This window comes from Archocentrus centrarchus, unplaced genomic scaffold (genome assembly GCF_007364275.1).
Source record: "Archocentrus centrarchus isolate MPI-CPG fArcCen1 unplaced genomic scaffold, fArcCen1 scaffold_26_ctg1, whole genome shotgun sequence".
NCBI classification, from domain to species: Eukaryota; Metazoa; Chordata; class Actinopteri; order Cichliformes; family Cichlidae; genus Archocentrus; species Archocentrus centrarchus.
In genome coordinates, this window is record NW_022060256.1 from 7,021,128 (window position 1) to 7,039,096 (window position 17,969).

Genomic DNA, 17,969 nt, shown 5'->3' on the forward strand with positions numbered 1-17,969 from the left:
CTGTCACCATGTGCTGCTCATAGGGGGTCGTTTTTGATTGTTGGGTTTTCTCTGTATTATTGTAGGGTCTTTACCCACAATACAAAGCACCTTGAGGCGACTGTTTGTTGTAATTTGGTGCTATATAAATAAAATTGAATTGAATTGAATTACTTCAGTGAATTCAGCCCCAGTGATGGGTAAGTTGTTCCGCTTGTCCCCAGACTGTGTTTCCTTTGTAGAAGGCATGCCAGTGTGATCCCACTGGCATGCAGGTCCACAAAGTATTCTTTCCACTGCCCAACCATAGCCTCAGTTGAAGTCAGCAGCAAACCACCATGTGGTTAGAGCACTGCTTTCCCCTCCTGAGTCACATGTAGGTTTGACAGTATCATTCTGAGGCTCTTCCCTATTGGCAGTCAAAGTCAAAATTTTGAGTTATTAATGCAAAAAATTTGAGATATGTAACTCGAAATTTCGGATTATTTGTTTTTTAATTTCAACTCAGTAACCTGAAATTTCGAGAAAACAACTCAAAATTTGGAGATATGGATGGCAATTTTTTGCTTTTTTTTTTTTTTTTTGTGGAGGAAACAACCTTCCATGAAAGAATCACTTAAAAAAAAAAAAAAAAGGACTTTACATTGCATATACTTGTATGCAGAGGCTTGGTCAATTAAGGGGGGACCAGGAAACATAGATCTAATCAGTGTTTATTCAGTTATAATACTCATACTGTCATATCATCCAAGAGGTGCCTTTCTCATTGATGGCAAATAAATAGAAGGTTGTCGTGGTCCTGGGCCGTCTGCCCAGCGTTTTGTGTTTAGCTTTATTTTCCCTGAGTTTTGTTATTTCCCAGTTTGTTTTGATGTTCTTGTTCCCTTTGTCCCTGTCTCCCCTGCATCCATGGTCTTGTCTGTTTTGTCGCTTTGTCTTAACCCCGACCTCCTGTGTTTTCATATTGAGTTTATTCATAGTGTTGTGACTAGTCTGCGTCTCTGTCCCGTGTCTGTGTGCCAGTCCTCCATGTCTAGTCTGCGTGTACCTTGGTTAGTCACTTCCTGTTTTATTTTTGACAGTCTTGTGTTCCCTGTGCTTTGAGTTTAGTTTTGCTTCTCCTGTTATTAGTTTCCTTTGCTTCGCCTGCTGTGCCCTGCTGTTTCCTCTTGCCCTGATGTGTATTTAAGCCCTGAGTTTTCTTCTGTTCTTTGTCATGTTGTCATCGTTGCTCCCTATTCTGTGTGTCTCCCTGTTCCTCCCCGGTTTTGGTCTAGCTCCCGTCCCAGTGTAGGTTCGTTTTTGTTTTCTCTTTCTTCATCCAAATAAACCACTTTAAGTTCACCCTCTGCTGAGTCCTGCATTTTGGGTCTAACCCCTCCAGCCATACAGCCCGACATGACAAAGGTAAGATGAAGCATGCTATAAACAGCACATTATTCTGTTGATTTTACAGCTTAAGTCCATCTACTGTGGAAAGATGATTTCTGATTAAAAGCACCTGAGTTGCATAAATGCAAATTTCCAGTACACCAAACACAATAGCAAAAAAAATATCCAACACATCAAACAAAGGGGAAAAAAACAGCAATCACACCTACTGCTTCAGTGAATTATTACTAAACGTCGTCCGTGTCCGCTATGATTGAACTACTCAGGCAAATGATTTTTAATATGAGATACAAAGAACATATACATAAAACACAGCTGGAGTGCCAGGTCATTTGAGTGATCATCACAACATACATTAAGAAGCCTTATTATACACATGAAAGATGCATCACATTTGCAGGGCTTCATTTCGCTTTGCAACAACCACTGTTGCTAGTAGATGTGACCCAAGTGTACTGAATGAAACTTCGAGCTGTGTCCAAATTCAGGGGCCGCATCCTTCGAAGGCCGCATTTGTAGGCCGATTACATCGCAGCGAGGCGACGAAGGCTGTTCAAATTTGAGGTCTCCTCCAAATGCGGTGGACAAATGCGTCCTTTGTTTCTCGAATTTGAAGGATGGGTCCGGTGTATCCTTCATGGCCTACCATATCCCATGATTCATTGCACATCAAAACTCAAACACAACAATGACCGTGGATAGCCAAAAAGTTGTTGTTTGAGTGTTATCCAGTTTACCTGTGACACAGAGGAGGTTGTTTTCATGAAGCTATAATAAGTTGAATTGGGATACTTGTACAGCCCTACCTCCTCAGTACCACATGAGGGAGAGGCTGTTTCTAAAAAGAGAAACCGATTGAGTCCAAGAACAGTGTTTACTGCGGCATATATAATTTAAACATCTTACCAAACGCCGTGGCAGGCTAAGACATGGGTGTATACTGAAGATGCATCATCTCATTACTCACTGTGGACTTTATTGCTCAATTTCACAAGTTTAAGAAAGCAAACACTTACTCTGATGATTGCATTTCATATCACCGTGCAATGGCACTTCCAACAGAGATGATTAAACAGTCAACAGAAAAATTGCTCACACCACGCAAGATCCAGGTCCTGCCATGCACCTGCACACATTCAAATTAATAACGCCACCACACCCAAAGTGCCACCCACAAACTAGACGCAACCACCCCCACACATGGCAGCACAACAAGTTATCAGAGAAAGAGAGAGAAGTAATATGCATGAAAAAATATACACTACCAATCAAAAGTTTGCACACACTCCTGGGTGAGTGTGTGATTGGTGGTGTATATCAAGTCACCATCACAGAGTATTCGTAAACACAATCACTGTCCCATCTTTTGAAAACACTGCAACGCATAAACACCTTGCGATTTATGTAAACACTGACTGAAATCGTACAGTGTTTGACATTGATCACAAATGAATGAATGAATGAATAACACAAAATAAAGTTAAAAAGGTTTTTGCCAGCAACGCGGTGGGAGGTGGGATCACTGTTGCCAACTCCTCAGTAAGGAAAGCAGCTATTGTTGCTAAGTTGCCAACACTGTGTATGTATGTTTCTGGATGTGTGTTTCTCTGTATGTTTTGTGTGTCCCTGTGTGAGGTGCCTGACCTTCATCAGCTGAGACCAACAGTCCAGCTTTGATCAGTTTAAAGTCTAATCTGCCGATCAGAACGCTCCTCCACATTTAAATCCACCAACTGAACACAGCTGCCCAAAACTGCAGTAACAGTGACATACAGCCACTCTGTGGCAAATCACTGTTAAATGTGCCTTGGTGCACCTGTCGAACACCTGCTTCTAAATCAAAGACCGTAGCTTCTATCAAAATACTTTTTGAACTGTGAGTGTCAAAGGGGCCTGTTCTACACATCAGTGTGATTTTTGCATCCCTGAGGTCAAAAATGTGGCCATAGGAGCAGTTTAACAAAGGAGTTATTGTCCTGGTGTTGAGAAAATCTCCTCCCTAAAATTACAATTGATCTCAATGGAGGAGTGGGAAGGTACTCCCTCTACTTGGACCTATGCAGTTCAAAAAGTTTACATCTGTCAGGGTTGAGACAGACATTGTTTGAAAGAAGAGGAGCAGCACTACTTTTTGAGGGTAAAGTTCCCCCCACAGTTGGAGCTCTCACTCTTACACACTCTTACACTGGAACTGAAGAAAAACCATCAAAGATATTGAAAAGATAAATACAGGCTGAATAGTTCAGTGTCTTGGAATCGTTTTAAACTTTAAATTTTAACATTTTAAATATCTGTTTATGGATGTCTACTTTTTCCTCTTTGTTCACAGTCTGCGTGCAAAGCTAGACTAAATGCTTAGCACACAAATATGAAAGTTGTAAAAAAAAAAATTGTAGTGCCCAAAAAGCATTTTTACAGTGTGAAAATGATGATTATGCTAATCCTTGTGAAAATGACCAGAATTATGGATTCCATTTAACTGAGCTGAGACTTGCAGCAAACCAGTGAAGGAATGATCCACAGCAGCAGTGGCCTCACATCCACAGCTAAAACAGCACCTCTGCTTTGCCAGCTAGATGTAACAGAAGTTGCCATTCTAGCAGGTTGTTGTGCACATTTGATCCTCCAGAGGGCACGAGCTACTGTGACAGGGTGGATTTAGAGTCACCACTGGAAGAGTTACAGGTTCACTGCCTTCTGTGAGGTGATGCCACAGATGCTGTGTTTCTCTGGAGTGGTGTTCAGAGATGAGCTGTTATTCTTGGCCAGGTGAACAGTAATACCAGCGATCAGAAACAGACATGCTCTTAGAGCAGAGTGAATGCTTTAAACACGATGTTTAAAGAATCTGATGGTAATCATCTCCATACCCAGCAGCATATCAAAATTAATGAATGGCTTTAAAAATCAGACCTGAAAGAAGTGGAACTGATTTTATAAGACCATGTGGGAATTATGATTATTATTTTTAATTATTAAGCTCTGACTTGTTGCTTTTAGTGTATCACACACAAGAAATTAAAGAACATTATTAGTACAACGCCTGCCAGAGCCCAGCTTTACATCTTCACGTGCTGCAGTGACATTTGTCAAACCAACTTTATTTATAAAGCCCTTTAAAAACAGCAACCACTGACCAGAGTGCTGAACATGGGAACAAAACACACCAGCAAGAGAGACAATGCAATAGATAGAAACAAATTTACAACACAAAATTAAAGCATCAATAAAATACACAGTTAAACATGAGTAAAACAATAAAACATAAATAAATAAATAAATTCAACATCTCAAAGTGGGTCAAAAGCCAAGTGGAAGAAGAAAATGGTCAGTGAAGAGGCCTGTTTAATGTGCAATGGCAGCGATTTCCATTATTTGGGAGCTTCATCCCCCCCGAGCCTCCGCTGTGTCCTCTGCACTTTCATTTGTTTTTAAGTATTTTAAAACGAACAAGCAGCCAAAATGATGCCTGGACCAAAAACCAAACAAATCCTCTCGGTCCTCTGACTCCACATCAGGTGTGTGTGCTGCTTGTACTCAGTCCAGGAGCCGGCAGTAAGAAACAAACCCGGTGACTCATTCTGAACAGGGAAGTGTGCTGCTCACTGGCCGTGAAAATCGTTCACATTTTCAAACATTTTTGGCCCTGATTACATCTGTAAGTGTTTGTAAACAACAGTCAAGTATAAGGGTATCGACCCTCTATAACCACGTGTTAAAAAAGCAGAAAAAAGTGCTTGAATGACTGTATGTGGTGAATGTCTGTGAATGATCCAGGTTCTTTAAAGCGCTATGAAACAAACAGTCCATTTACCCAGTGGTGCAAAAAGTGGGTATGCACTATATGCAATGTATAGGGACGCAGCACAAGGGTGGCGGGGGGCGGGGGGGGGGGGGGGGGGGCGATGCAGGGAAATTATTTCTCTAGTCGGCATTTTCTGTCTATCTTTATCAAGAGGAGGCTTTTAAATACTCAGGTTAGCTTAAGTTACTAGTAGTAAAATAACAGGTCACTGTTCTTCAGCTGTGTGCTGTAGCTACATTGTAAGTTATGTTGAGAGGGTGCGGAGGGGGGCAAAAATGTATCTGCATACACCTCAGAAAGTATATAGCTGCGCTCCAGAGGTCAATAAATATGTTCATTTTACAGCTGAGCAGTCGGTGAACACACAAAAACCCGTTTTGTCTTTTAATCGTTCTTCTTAGTATCCAGTATGCTGTCCTTATGTTGCATTGACATGTTTTAAAGTGTTACCTTTTGTCTATGACACCTCCAGCCTAAAATAGTCTTTGTAAAACATGACTTTTATGAAGCTGGACTTTATGAAAATCTGTTTCGCACATCTTCACAATCACAGGGCTGATGTGCTAAATTTCACCACTAGAGGGAGCCACAGATGCAAGTTGCCGTCGTGCTGCCAGAATCGGAATAAATAAGACAAAATCAACACAACTTTAGTTTTTACTGTACAAGAACGACTGCCTGCGAGCTGTAAACATATATCTGTGTGAATTGTGAATGAACGCAATTCAAGTCAATTTTATTTATATATTTCAGATATATAATTTAATTCAATTCCATTTTATTTATATAGCGCCAAATTCATTCCTTTCTTTTTCCCACAGTTAATATTCTTTTGTGAAAATAATGAGGGAGATCTGTGATAGCCCAACTTGGTCTGAACAATGCATAAGCTGTTTTTTTTATAAAGATATGAGCTGCTTATTTAAAAGAGCAGAAGGAAAGATCTCAGTGATGATAAAATGATAATAAAAATGTGTGGCAGTGACTGTGTTATTGTGAAGAGACTGAAGAGAACAGATCAGCTCGTTTTTGTTCCTTCTGCACTAAAGTGAGCAGAAAAGTGAGTGAGGAAAAATAGAAAAACAAAGTTTGTGAGGCTTTTGCTTTGCTTACATTAAGTTTTTTTTTAATTCTGTATATTAGGGTGGACACAAGTTAGGAATACTATTCTTAACCTGTCATGTTTCAAAGGCATTTTACTTTATGTTCTGACTTTATTGAGTCAAACTTATAAAGTGGATAAAAAGGATGATAAGAACCTGCAGCAGTGTTCAGAGAGCTGACAGGTTTGGTTATGGTCACATAATCATCACAAGTATAACTGTGAGACTTTAAATGTCATCTAATACTTTTAACTGATGCAATTCAGTATGATAATTTTTCTCATAACAACATCGCCTGATACCAAATCCTGTTATTCACCATTTCACAGTAAATTTGATGCTTTGACTGAAAGCTGCGAAGCTAGTTTGAGTAAAGCTTTGATCGTCCTTTCAAGTGAGTTGGTGAGTTAGAACATAGTTCTTTTTTTTTAAAGCAGCGGTTAAAACCAAATCAAATAGGAGTATTATACAAACTGCGGAGATTAACAAAATAAAAGATGCAAGCTGTGATAGTCTGAAGATATATATATTTTTTAACTCTGTATTACCCATAGACACACACATACACACACAAACAAAACATCATAAGACTTTATGGCTCACGATCAGAAGAATAGATAGTAAATTATCTTTTAAGAATAACATTGATAACAGTAATACAGTGGAGATGATACAGCAATGCTAAAGTACAAAGTAACTTAAACACATTAAGGCTTTATGAGCACTGATGTGTACATGTGGACTTCTTTCCTTTTCAGATCAATGACCATCTGTACCACACACCAGGAACACAAAAAACATACTTACATTAGGTTTTGATGGTTGTAGCACAGAACATAACTACCTGAACCACTGAAGGTCTGCTCAGTACTTTGGCACGTGGTCGTCTCCGATATGACGCTCAGTTTGTGGAATAAACTGAAGCTACATCAGCACTACGTCACAACTTTTGTTTTAAAAGCAGCATGTTGCAGACTTTGACAACAACAACAACAAACACTGTTATACTACAAAGTAAAGTACTTAAGACCCCGATACTAAAATCAAACTAAATGTGTTTTGTGACTTTAAATATAGGCAACCTGCTTGTGAGTGGGTGAAAAAGTCTGGTTGTAGGATGCAACACACTTTCTTTGAGCTGGGGGTGTTGTAAACAAGATTGTTCAAACAGGCAGAAGTATTTATGGCTTACACACGTTTGGATGGCTACAAAATTAGCTTTAAGAACTGGGGGGTCGTGAACTCTTGCTGAGAACCTGAAGGTGAGATTTTACTGTTAAACAGGCTACTGTTTCCAGTTCCTGCTCCACGCAGCCTCTGACAGCAGGAACACACAGAAATCTGAGTTTGGAGGATCATGAGTTGATCTGTGATGTCATCAACACACAGAAACAAACAGCTGATTAACAAAGTGCTTTATTATTATAATTATTGATGGGTCTTTACACTATAAAGCAGCTTGAGGCAACCGCTTGTTGTGATTTGGCAATATATAAATAAAACTGAATTGAACTGAATATTATCAAAGAATTTATGAATCAATATCAAACACACTGCAGCTCTTTACTCAACACTTCATCAGACTGCTGAGAACACCACACACAGCTCTGTGTCCATCAATCAACAGTCAGCACAGGTGAGCTGCTCTTTCAAAATAAAACACCTGCTGACCTCTGACCTCACAGAGTGACCTGGCTGATTCCATGACAACCAAAAGGTCTAAGCAGATCCAGCAGGAGGTCCGCAGGAGTTCATGACTCAGAGTTCAGGACTCAGAGTTCAGGGAGGAGATTTATCGATGGACTGCAGCAGCTGAGAGACCAAACGGAGAGTCTCTGCTTCCCCCAGCAGCTGCCTGAAGAGAGAGACAGGTGAGAGAGCGACGGGAGAGAGACAGGTGAGAGAGCGACGGGTGAGAGACAGGTGAGAGAGCGACGGGTGAGAGACAGATGAGAGAGCGACGGGTGAGAGACAGATGAGAGAGAGAGAGAGTGACGGGTGAGAGACAGGTGAGAGAGCGATGGGTGAGAGACAGGTGAGAGAGAGAGAGAGTGACGGGTGAGAGACAGGTGAGAGAGCGATGGGTGAGAGACAGGTGAGAGAGCGACGGGTGAGAGAGGTGAGAGAGTGACGGGTGAGAGACAGGTGAGAGTGACGGGTGAGAGACAGGTGAGACAGGTGAGAGAGCGACGGGTGAGAGACAGGTGAGAGAGTGACGGGTGAGAGACAGGTGAGAGAGAGACGGAAGAGAGACAGGTGAGAGAGAGAGAGAGAGAGAGACGGGTGGAGACAGGTGAGACAGGTGAGAGAGTGACGGGTGAGAGACAGTGAGACAGGTGAGAGAGTGACGTGTGAGAGACAGGTGAGAGAGCGACCGGGTGAGAGACAGGTGAGAGAGAGACGGAGAGAGACAGGTGAGACAGGTGAGAGAGTGACGGGTGAGAGACAGGTGAGACAGGTGAGAGAGTGGACGGGTGAGAGACAGGTGAGAGAGCGACGGGTGAGAGACAGATGAGAGAGAGAGAGAGTGACGGGTGAGAGACAGGTGAGAGAGCGATGGGTGAGAGACAGGTGAGAGAGAGACGGGTGAGAGACAGGTGAGAGAGCGAACGGGTGAGAGACAGGTGGAGAGAGGTGAGAGAGAGACGGGTGAGAGACAGGTGAGAGACAGGTGAGAGAGTGACGGGTGAGAGACAGGTGAGACAGGTGAGAGAGCGACGGGTGAGAGACAGGTGAGAGAGCGACGGGTGAGAGACAGGTGAGAGAGAGACGGGAGAGAGACAGGTGAGAGACAGGTGAGAGAGTGACGGGTGAGAGACAGGTGACAGACAGGTGAGAGAGTGACGGGTGAGAGACAGGTGAGAGAGAGATGGGTGAGAGACAGGTGAGAGAGCGACGGGTGAGAGACAGGTGAGAGAGAGACGGGAGAGAGACAGGTGAGAGAGAGAGAGAGACGGGTGAGAGACAGGTGAGAGAGCGACGGGTGAGAGACAGGTGAGAGAGCGACGGGTGAGAGACAGGTGAGAGGCGACGGGTGAGAGACAGGTGAGAGAGCGACGGGTGAGAGACAGGTGAGAGAGAGACGGGAGAGAGACAGGTGAGAGAGAGACGGGTGAGAGACAGGTGAGACAGGTGAGAGAGTGACGGTGAAAGACAGTGAGAGACAGGTGAGAGAGAGACGGGAGAGAGACAGGTGAGAGACAGGTGAGAGAGCGACGGGTGAGAGACAGGTGAGACAGGTAGAGAGCGACGGGTGAGAGACAGGTGAGAGACAGGTGAGAGAGCGACGGGTGAGAGACAGGTGAGAGAGCGACGGGTGAGAGACAGGTGAGAGAGCGACGGGTGAGAGACAGTGAGAGAGAGACGGGTGAGAGACAGGTGAGAGAGAGAGAGAGAGAGAGAGAGAGAGACGGGTGAGAGACAGGTGAGAGAGCGACGGGTGAGAGACAGTGAGAGAGCGACGGGTGAGAGACAGGTGAGAGAGGTGAGAGAGTGACGGGTGAGAGACAGGTGAGAGAGCGACGGGTGAGAGACAGGTGAGAGAGAGACGGGAGAGAGACAGGTGAGAGAGAGACGGGAGAGAGACAGGTGAGAGAGAGAAGGGAGAGAGACAGGTGAGAGAGAGAGAGAGACGGGTGAGAGACAGGTGAGAGAGAGACGGGAGAGAGACAGGTGAGAGAGAGACGGGAGAGAGAGAGAGACGGGTGAGAGACAGGTGAGAGAGAGACGGGAGAGAGAGAGATGGGTGAGAGAGAGAAGGGAGAGAGAGAGGCGGGAGAGAGAGAGACGGGTGAGAGAGCGACGGGAGAGAGACAGGTGAGAGAGCGACGGGAGAGAGACAGGTGAGAGAGAGACGGGAGAGAGACAGGTGAGAGAGCGACGGGCGAGAGACAGGTGAGAGAGCGACGGGTGAGAGAGAGGTGAGAGAGAGACGGGAGAGAGAGGGGAGAGAGAGACGGGAGAGAGAGAGAGTGACGGGTGAGAGACAGGTGAGAGAGAGACGGGTGAGAGACAGGTGAGAGAGAGACGGGTGAGAGAGAGACGGGTGAGAGACGGGTGAGAGAGAGACGGGTGAGAGAGCGACAGGTGAGAGACGGGTGAGAGCGACGGGAGAGAGACGGGTGAGAGAGCGACGGGAGAGAGACGGGTGAGAGACGGGAGAGAGACGGGTGAGAGAGACTGAGAGAGACGGGTGAGAGAGACGGGAGAGAGAGCGACGGGTGAGAGACGGGTGAGAGAGAGACGGGTGAGAGAGCGACGGGTGAGAGAGCGACGGGTGAGAGAGCGACGGGTGAGAGAGAGACGGGAGAGAGAGAGAGTGACGGGTGAGAGAGAGACGGGGTGAGAGAGAGAGTGACGGGTGAGAGACAGGTGAGAGAGCGACGTGTGAGAGACAGGTGAGAGACAGGTGAGAGAGCGACGGGTGAGCGACAGGTGAGAGAGACAGGTGAGAGAGCGACGGGAGAGAGACAGGTGAGAGAGACGGGAGAGAGACAGGTGAGAGAGCGACGGGTGAGAAACAGGTGAGAGAGAGACGGGTGAGAGACAGGTGAGAGAGCGACGGGTGAGAGAGAGGTGAGAGAGAGAGGGGAGAGAGAGGTGAGAGAGTGACGGGTGAGAGACACGTGAGAGAGTGACGGGTGAGAGAGCGACAGGTGAGAGAGTGACGGGTGAGAGAGAGACAGGTGAGAGAGTGACGGGTGAGAGAGAGAGACGGGTGAGAGACGGGTGAGAGAGAGAGACGGGAGAGAGAGAGACGGGTGAGAGACAGGTGAGAGACAGGTGAGAGAGTGATGGGTGAGAGAGTGACGGGTGAGAGAGTGACAGGTGAGAGAGTGATGGGTGAGAGACGGGTGAGAGACAGGAGAGAGAGAGAGACGGGTGAGAGACAGGTGAGAGAGAGACGGGTGAGAGACAGGTGAGAGACAGGTGAGAGAGTGACGGGTGAGAGAGTGACAGGTGAGAGAGTGATGGGTGAGAGACGGGTGAGAGACAGGTGAGAGAGAGACGGGTGAGAGACAGGTGAGAGAGTGACGGGTGAGAGACAGGTGAGAGAGAGACGGGTGAGAGAGGTGAGAGAGAGACGGGTGAGAGAGAGGTGAGAGAGAGACGGGAGAGAGACAGGTGAGAGAGAGGTGAGAGAGAGACGGGAGAGAGACAGGTGAGAGAGAGGTGAGAGAGAGGTGAGAGCGTGACGGGTGAGAGACAGGTGAGAGAGTGACGGGTGAGAGACAGGTGAGAGAGAGACAGGAGAGAGACAGGTGAGAGAGTGACGGGTGAGAGAGAGACAGGTGAGAGAGTGACGGGAGAGAGACAGGTGAGAGAGTGACGGGTGAGAGAGAGACAGGTGAGAGAGTGACGGGTGAGAGAGTGACAGGTGAGAGAGTGACGGGTGAGAGAGAGACGGGTGAGAGAGAGACGGGAGAGAGAGAGACGGGAGAGAGAGAGACGGGTGAGAGAGTGACGGGTGAGAGACAGGTGAGAGAGAGGTGAGAGAGTAACGGGTGAGAGACAGGTGAGAGAGAGACAGGTGAGAGAGAGACGGGTGAGAGACAGGTGAGAGAGCGATGGGTGAGAGAGCGATGGGTCAAACAGAGGCAGGTGAGAAGCAGACGGATTCCAGAGGCAGAAACAGAGTGAAGGATGCAAATGTGACTTTGGCTCCATCTGGTGGAGAAACCAAAGCACCCTGAGGACTCGTGGACACCATCAGCCACAGCATTAAAAGCACCTCCTGATGCTGCAGGTTAAGAGCTCAGACACAGTGAAGGTGAGCTGTGATCTCTCAGTCCCTCAGCTGGAGAATCTGGAGTTCACAGCTTGAACTCTTCATTGTTTTCCTGAACAGTGTTTGCACCGTGGCACAGAGCACCGTGCTGAGAGAATTTTTAAAATCCAGAAGATCAGGATTAAATCATCACCGCAGAGTTGCCTTCTTGTCCTGTGTGGGAAATCAAGCGCCCCCTTTCTTCTCAGTGAAGGAGTCCTCCGCCACGCCATTTTACATTTCTCACCTTTAACGGCAATAAAACACTCTGAATCGTTCGGGCTGTAATGACCTCTGACCTCTGCTCCTGATGAGTCCGCTTGCCGGGCTCTGAAGCTCCTGATCTGTGGGGTTCCAGAAACACTCCAGCAGCTGTTTCTGTGTGTGAGTAACACACTTCCTGTTTGGTGTGAACTCCACCTCTTTACCAGCTGTGAGGCTTCCACAGTGTGAGGAAGAGAACCGCATGGACCGACAGCATCTGTGACATGATGACCCTGTGACCTCAGTATGAACCTCTTCCTGCTCACACCCCCACAGACCTGCTGATTGGATGCTCTGCCTCTCTCAAACTGAACACTTTCACTTGCCCCACCCCCTTACAGGTGCCAGCGATGATGTCATGAATCTGTCAGTGGTTTTAATGCTGGGGCTGATGGCTCCCGTGTGTCTGCAGGTACTGACCGGATGGAGGAGTGGGCGTGGCTCGCCGTCTTATTCAGGTACTCGGATGCCACCTGAGCATTTTGTCTCATCGTCATAACGACCTGAGACTCTGCCGCCTTCAGGCTGTTGTTCTCCACCCGCAGAGAGTCCACCTCGGCCTCAAACAGACACACACACACACACACACTGAAACACAGCCAACAAATTACTGATCATTGACTACTGATCATCTGTCTCACCTGTAGCTGCTGCAGCTCCACCTTCAGTTTGGAAACGGCATTTTCTGCCTTCACAGCTCGTCTCTAACACAAAAACGAGTGACATCTTTAATGGAGACACGACAGGGTGAAAATACAGCGAAGCTCATCAGAGCGCCACATGAAACTTTCAGGGCTGAAAAGCACATTTAATCAGCTGTGAGCATCACCGTGGTGATCCATCACAGTCTGAATGAACGGCAGCAATCTGATGTCTGTGACACAGAGCAGCACAAACCAGCATCAGTACCAAAAAACTTCACAAAGAACAAGTCAGAGCAGGTGAAAGGTTCATCTTCTAAGATTAGGCTTAAAACTGGATCAGGTGAATAGAATTTAATCCCTGATTCTTGCTGTAACAACAGTCTGTAACTTTGTAGTTTTTAGCAGTCCTGAAAGTTTCATGTGGAATCTCCTGGTCTTGAAGTAATGAAAGTCCAAAACTCTTGGAAAAAAAGTTATTAATAAGAGCAAAATCTGGACTTGAAAATATTCATAGTTTGAAGGCTGGATTTTACATGTACAAATAAAAATCAGCTGATGAATGTAAGAGCACACACAGATTCAGAGCAGCTCAGGGTTTAGTATCTTGCCCAAGGATACTTCAACATGCAGAGGAGCCAGGAATCAAACCACCAACCTTCCAGTTAGTAGATGACCAAAGCTGTCCTATAAAATAAAAGCCACTTACTGCTGCTGCCTGATCTCAGAGGGTCACCACAGCTCTGCATGTTTGATCTGACAGTCTTACACCTGATGCTCTTCCTCTGTGTGTGTGTGTGTGTGTGTGTGTGTGTATACCGTCATCAGGTGGAGGTTCTGCTCCACAGAGTGAACCATGCTCTCCAGGTCCTGAGCCTCCTTCTCCTCCTGACGCCTCCTCTGCAGCAGCTCGTCTGACAGCTCTGACACCCTAGGAGAGAGAGGCATGCTGGGTAAATATGAGTCTCATTGCTTTCCTGTGATTGGGCCGTGTGATTGGGCGGTGCAAACCTGCGTTCATTAGCCTCCGCTCTCCTCTGCAGCTCTCTGATGGTTCTTCTCAGTGAGGTATTCTCCTCTTTCAGCTGAGACACAGAACAGGAGCCCTGTTAACACGGCCCAGAGTAGTTCTCCTTTCTCCAACATTTCCTGAACTAAGCGCTCCATTTTTGGGTTACCTGTTGCATCTGGCTGCTCCTGGCACTCCTCCTCCTGCAGGAGGTGACTGGCTCAGCCACAGAGGTCTCATCATCTCCTTCATAGTTCTCTCCTCCTCCTCCTCCTCTACCTGCTGCTCCTTCAGGTTTGGAGGAGAACCTGGATGATACAGGTGTAAAAACATGTGAATTCCTGGCAGGTGTAGTTTTATTCCCACAGTAACTGCTCGGAGGTCTTTACTGTCTGAAGGTGTAAACCTGTCAGGGTAAGCCAATCAAATGTCACTATCATCAGTAAACCCAGCCTTCATCAGACTCACCTGGTTTCCTCCTCCTCTTCTTCCTCCTCTGTGCAGAGGGAGGAGGTGCTGTCTACACCTGACTGGAAGCTCCGCCCCCACTCTGCCTCCTCTTCTTCCTCCTGATTAGACAAACAGAGTTTCACTCAGGCCCTTTTTCCACCGACCGGGTGCCAGTGTCAGTATTTGAACCATTCAGCATTTTTTCCACCGCGAACACACTCTGTGCTCGGCTGAAAAACGAGTTTGACTCCAGCACCGCGAGGTAACTGGTCTGGAACCAAGAATGTGTGATAAAAGTGGCAGAAGGGCGTGACTCTGCTATCTCAACATAAAGTTTTCTACCGCTATTTCACTGCATGGTGTGCATTACATGAGAAAAACCATGCAATTTTGGCTGTGAATTAGGTTGGGCTCTAAGGCTGAACTTGCTGCTTTGTATCAGTTCATATCACAGATAAAAGGACACAAAGTGCGTACTTGTCGTCTTGCTCTAATCGCTGTCTGTGTTTCCCTCTGTGCTGCACACAGATGCTGCAGTAGTTTTGTTTGGACTGTAAAATGTGTTTGCAGCACAAGAAAGGGGAGCGTGTTCTCCCACGTTTGCGCTCCTCGGCTTCCGTGTCCAGACGAACCAAGTCTCATACGCCCACACTCATACGTAAAGGAGCAGTTCGCAAAGCACGGTGGAAACACAGGCTTGTTCTTAAGCGTTTCGCTGGTTCATTGGAACCAGCACGAGCACCGGCTCCTCAGTGGTGGAAACGTGGTATCAGTCACCACCCGCCAGGCCTGAAACACAACACAACAAAGCTGCAGTTCCTCTGGTGGCCAACAGAGGCGCCACAGTGAGTCCGACCCATTTTACATCAGAAATAAACATGTTTACAGCTAGATACAGGATTAGGGTCAGGATCGGGATGAGGGTCAGGGTTAGGGTCAAGATTTCTTTCCTTTCCAGACATTTAGGAGTCTGTGCACCACCCTGATGATGTGATGACGCCGTGTCTAAAAGGGCCAATCACAGCTCAGTTCATTCATTTATTTATGGACACAGACTTTTGCACAGATCTGCTGGTTCACCTCTGCTCGGCTTACGTAAGTGGAACCATCAGCACCTCGTCTCCAACTGACTGTAACGACAGTAAATGATGATGTCAGTGATGATGTCAACATACCTGTGGGGCCCGGGAGGGCTCAGGGAAAATACAGCTGCTGACATCAGGCTCAAAGGCCAAATTTCCAAACAACCTCTGAGAGCCGCTGAACTGCAGAGAGACAGAGACGAGTGTGGAAATTGAAACACCTGACAGGAAGTGGCTTATTCAGGTCACATTCATCAGAACGTTGAGCCTGAGGAGGCTTTGGTTCACCGGGAGGTCTGTGACTGTGTACACCTGCCTTACCTGTCTCTCTCACCTGTCTCTCTCTCACCTGTCTCATTTTAAAGCCTATGAGTTGGTTCCTGTCCCAAAGATCTAACAAAGCAGAAGTGAAAGCTTCAGAGCTTTTAGTGGTGGCCGCAGCTGCGGGATTGTTCAGGTGTTTCTCAGAGCAAGAATGGAGGCACGCAGGTTTCTGCAGCTGCTCACTTGTCATGTTCATGTGAGTCCAGCTGCAGGTCCTTGTGTGACAGACATAAGGTTTCCTCAGACAGCCTATCACAGATGAGCTCCTTGCAGCGTTCAGTGTGATGCGCGGGACATGCAGAACGTGTGAGGAGGACAGAGGAGGAGGGATGGGCATAAATGATGGCTGAAACAAAACATTTTTTTTTTTTCATGGAATCTATCCTGAGCATGCCGTCACTCATTAGTTCACAGATACCAACACTTCGGTCAGCTTGTGGTGTGTTTATTTGTCACATTTCATGTTTCAAGGTAAAAGAGGAGTCTGATGTTCACAGTGAGGAGTCCACATTATTCACTCAGCTCTGGTATCGGCTGAGGCATCGGAACAAGAAAGGCTGGACCAGAAGCTGAGCAGAAATCCACCAGAGCGCCTGAAACACCACGACCACGGCGCTGAGCGTGACCCAGAGAAAAAAACCCTTCTTCTTTTTACGGGGGCATTTTCTTCCCTCTGACCTGAATCAGCTTTGTTCAGCTCATCAATAAAGTTTACTCAAACTGAAACACATACCTTTGTGTGTGTCTGCTCCAGGTCTGGGTCCGGGTCCGGGTCTGGGTCCTGGTCCTTCCAGCGCAGAAATTCTTTGAAGGAGAAGGGGTTCAGCTCCTCTTCCTCCTCCTTCACCTCCTCATCTGCACGTAGAGAACAGCTGTGAAGGAGGCTCACAGCAGAGACTGTAAGATATCTGCAGAACACCACAGACCCCCCCTCCCTGAGGACTCACCGTCCGTGATGATCAGAGTCTTGCAGCCTCTCTGTTTGGACATGACGGACTCACACAGGTGTGCAGACAGGTATTTAGGTCCGTCTGTTGGCTTCCGCTCACTTATTGATCATAACTATCGATCAGCCTCCTCCTGAGTCTCCTCCGCGGGTTCAAACCAAATCCGGAAACCCAGCCGACAGCTCCAGGTCCACGTGATCCATATGCTTACTTCTCATTGGCTGTAATTGTTACGTGACGTCACAGGAAATAGACCACAAGGAAGTGCGTTTTCTGCAAGGTCCCGGTCAAAAAAAAAAAAAAGAAAAGAAAAAAAGCGTCCTCCACGTGTCGACGAATCCGGTCGGTTCGCAGAGAGAGCCCGGTTACAGCGGCGGTGTGGCCGGGCAGCGCTTCACGCTTAGAGGGACTGCAGTGTGGCTCGGCAGGGTGTACAGCACGGCGGGCTGACTGCGGATGTTGACCCGGATGTTTGGTTGTGGTTCGGTTTTGGTTTGCGGAGATAACGGTTCAGCCCACTGCGAATCTCGTTGAAAAGGCGCCGGATTTAAGACTTCCCTGCCTGCGCGGAAAGATTCCCCGTACCGAGCACCGGCGGTGGGTTCTGGGGTCCAGCGTTAAGCGCTGCTCGCGGTTTCACACGAAGTCGGAACCGAATTGAAGAGCGAGCCGTCGGACATGTGAGGAAAGCTTAAAACAGATTCTCTCTGTTTCTGTCATTTGCATGTATGCAAAAAGTGGTTAAATTGCCAGATTTTTAAATGCGATTTGGTGCTCCGTTATTTATTGTGGATGTGTGACGTATGAATCCCCTGAAGGAGAAAACTTGGGGCGGGGGTATGCATTGTATACTGGGGGGCAACAAACCCACAGGTAACCAATAAGATGTTCCAGATTATGTTGGGTTTTGCCAAGAAGCTGATTTTGTTTTTCTTACCATAACACTTAATTTATAAAGCACTTTAAAAACAACAGCAGGGCTGACCAAAGTGCTGTACAGTAAAATCAAACATAAAGACAAACACAGAGGGCGAAGAGATAAAAAACAAACAGAGGTGTGAAAAGTTAAAAGAAAGAATTAAGAACTACAAAAAAATTGCCCTAAAATCACAGTTAAAGCCTCACACTGGGTCAAAGGCCAAGGCGTAAAAGTGTGTTTTAAAACAAATTTAAAAACAGCAAGTGAAGGAGCCTGTCTGACATGCA

At 46.7% G+C, this 17,969-nt stretch overlaps 2 protein-coding genes across 3 annotated transcripts in view; one reads left to right on the forward strand and one right to left on the reverse strand.

The window, feature by feature from the left end:
- Window positions 1-17,969, forward strand: part of chek2 (checkpoint kinase 2) — a 70,357-nt gene that overhangs the window by 43,758 nt on the left and 8,630 nt on the right. The window lies entirely within an intron of this gene.
- LOC115776022 (endosome-associated-trafficking regulator 1-like) lies at window positions 7,618-16,956 on the reverse strand. Of its 2 annotated transcripts, XM_030723617.1 has the most exons (10): window positions 16,764-16,956; window positions 16,550-16,671; window positions 15,586-15,675; window positions 14,429-14,529; window positions 14,130-14,268; window positions 13,963-14,036; window positions 13,771-13,882; window positions 12,952-13,014; window positions 12,731-12,870; window positions 7,618-8,134 (listed from the first exon to the last, which is right to left on the reverse strand). In XM_030723617.1, exons 1-10 carry the CDS (start codon window positions 16,804-16,806, stop codon window positions 8,059-8,061), a joined length of 960 nt encoding a protein of 319 aa, XP_030579477.1. In that variant the 5' UTR covers window positions 16,807-16,956; the 3' UTR covers window positions 7,618-8,058. The 2 variants fall into 2 exon arrangements, with proteins under 2 accessions (XP_030579477.1, XP_030579478.1); XM_030723618.1 differs by lacking the exon at window positions 15,586-15,675.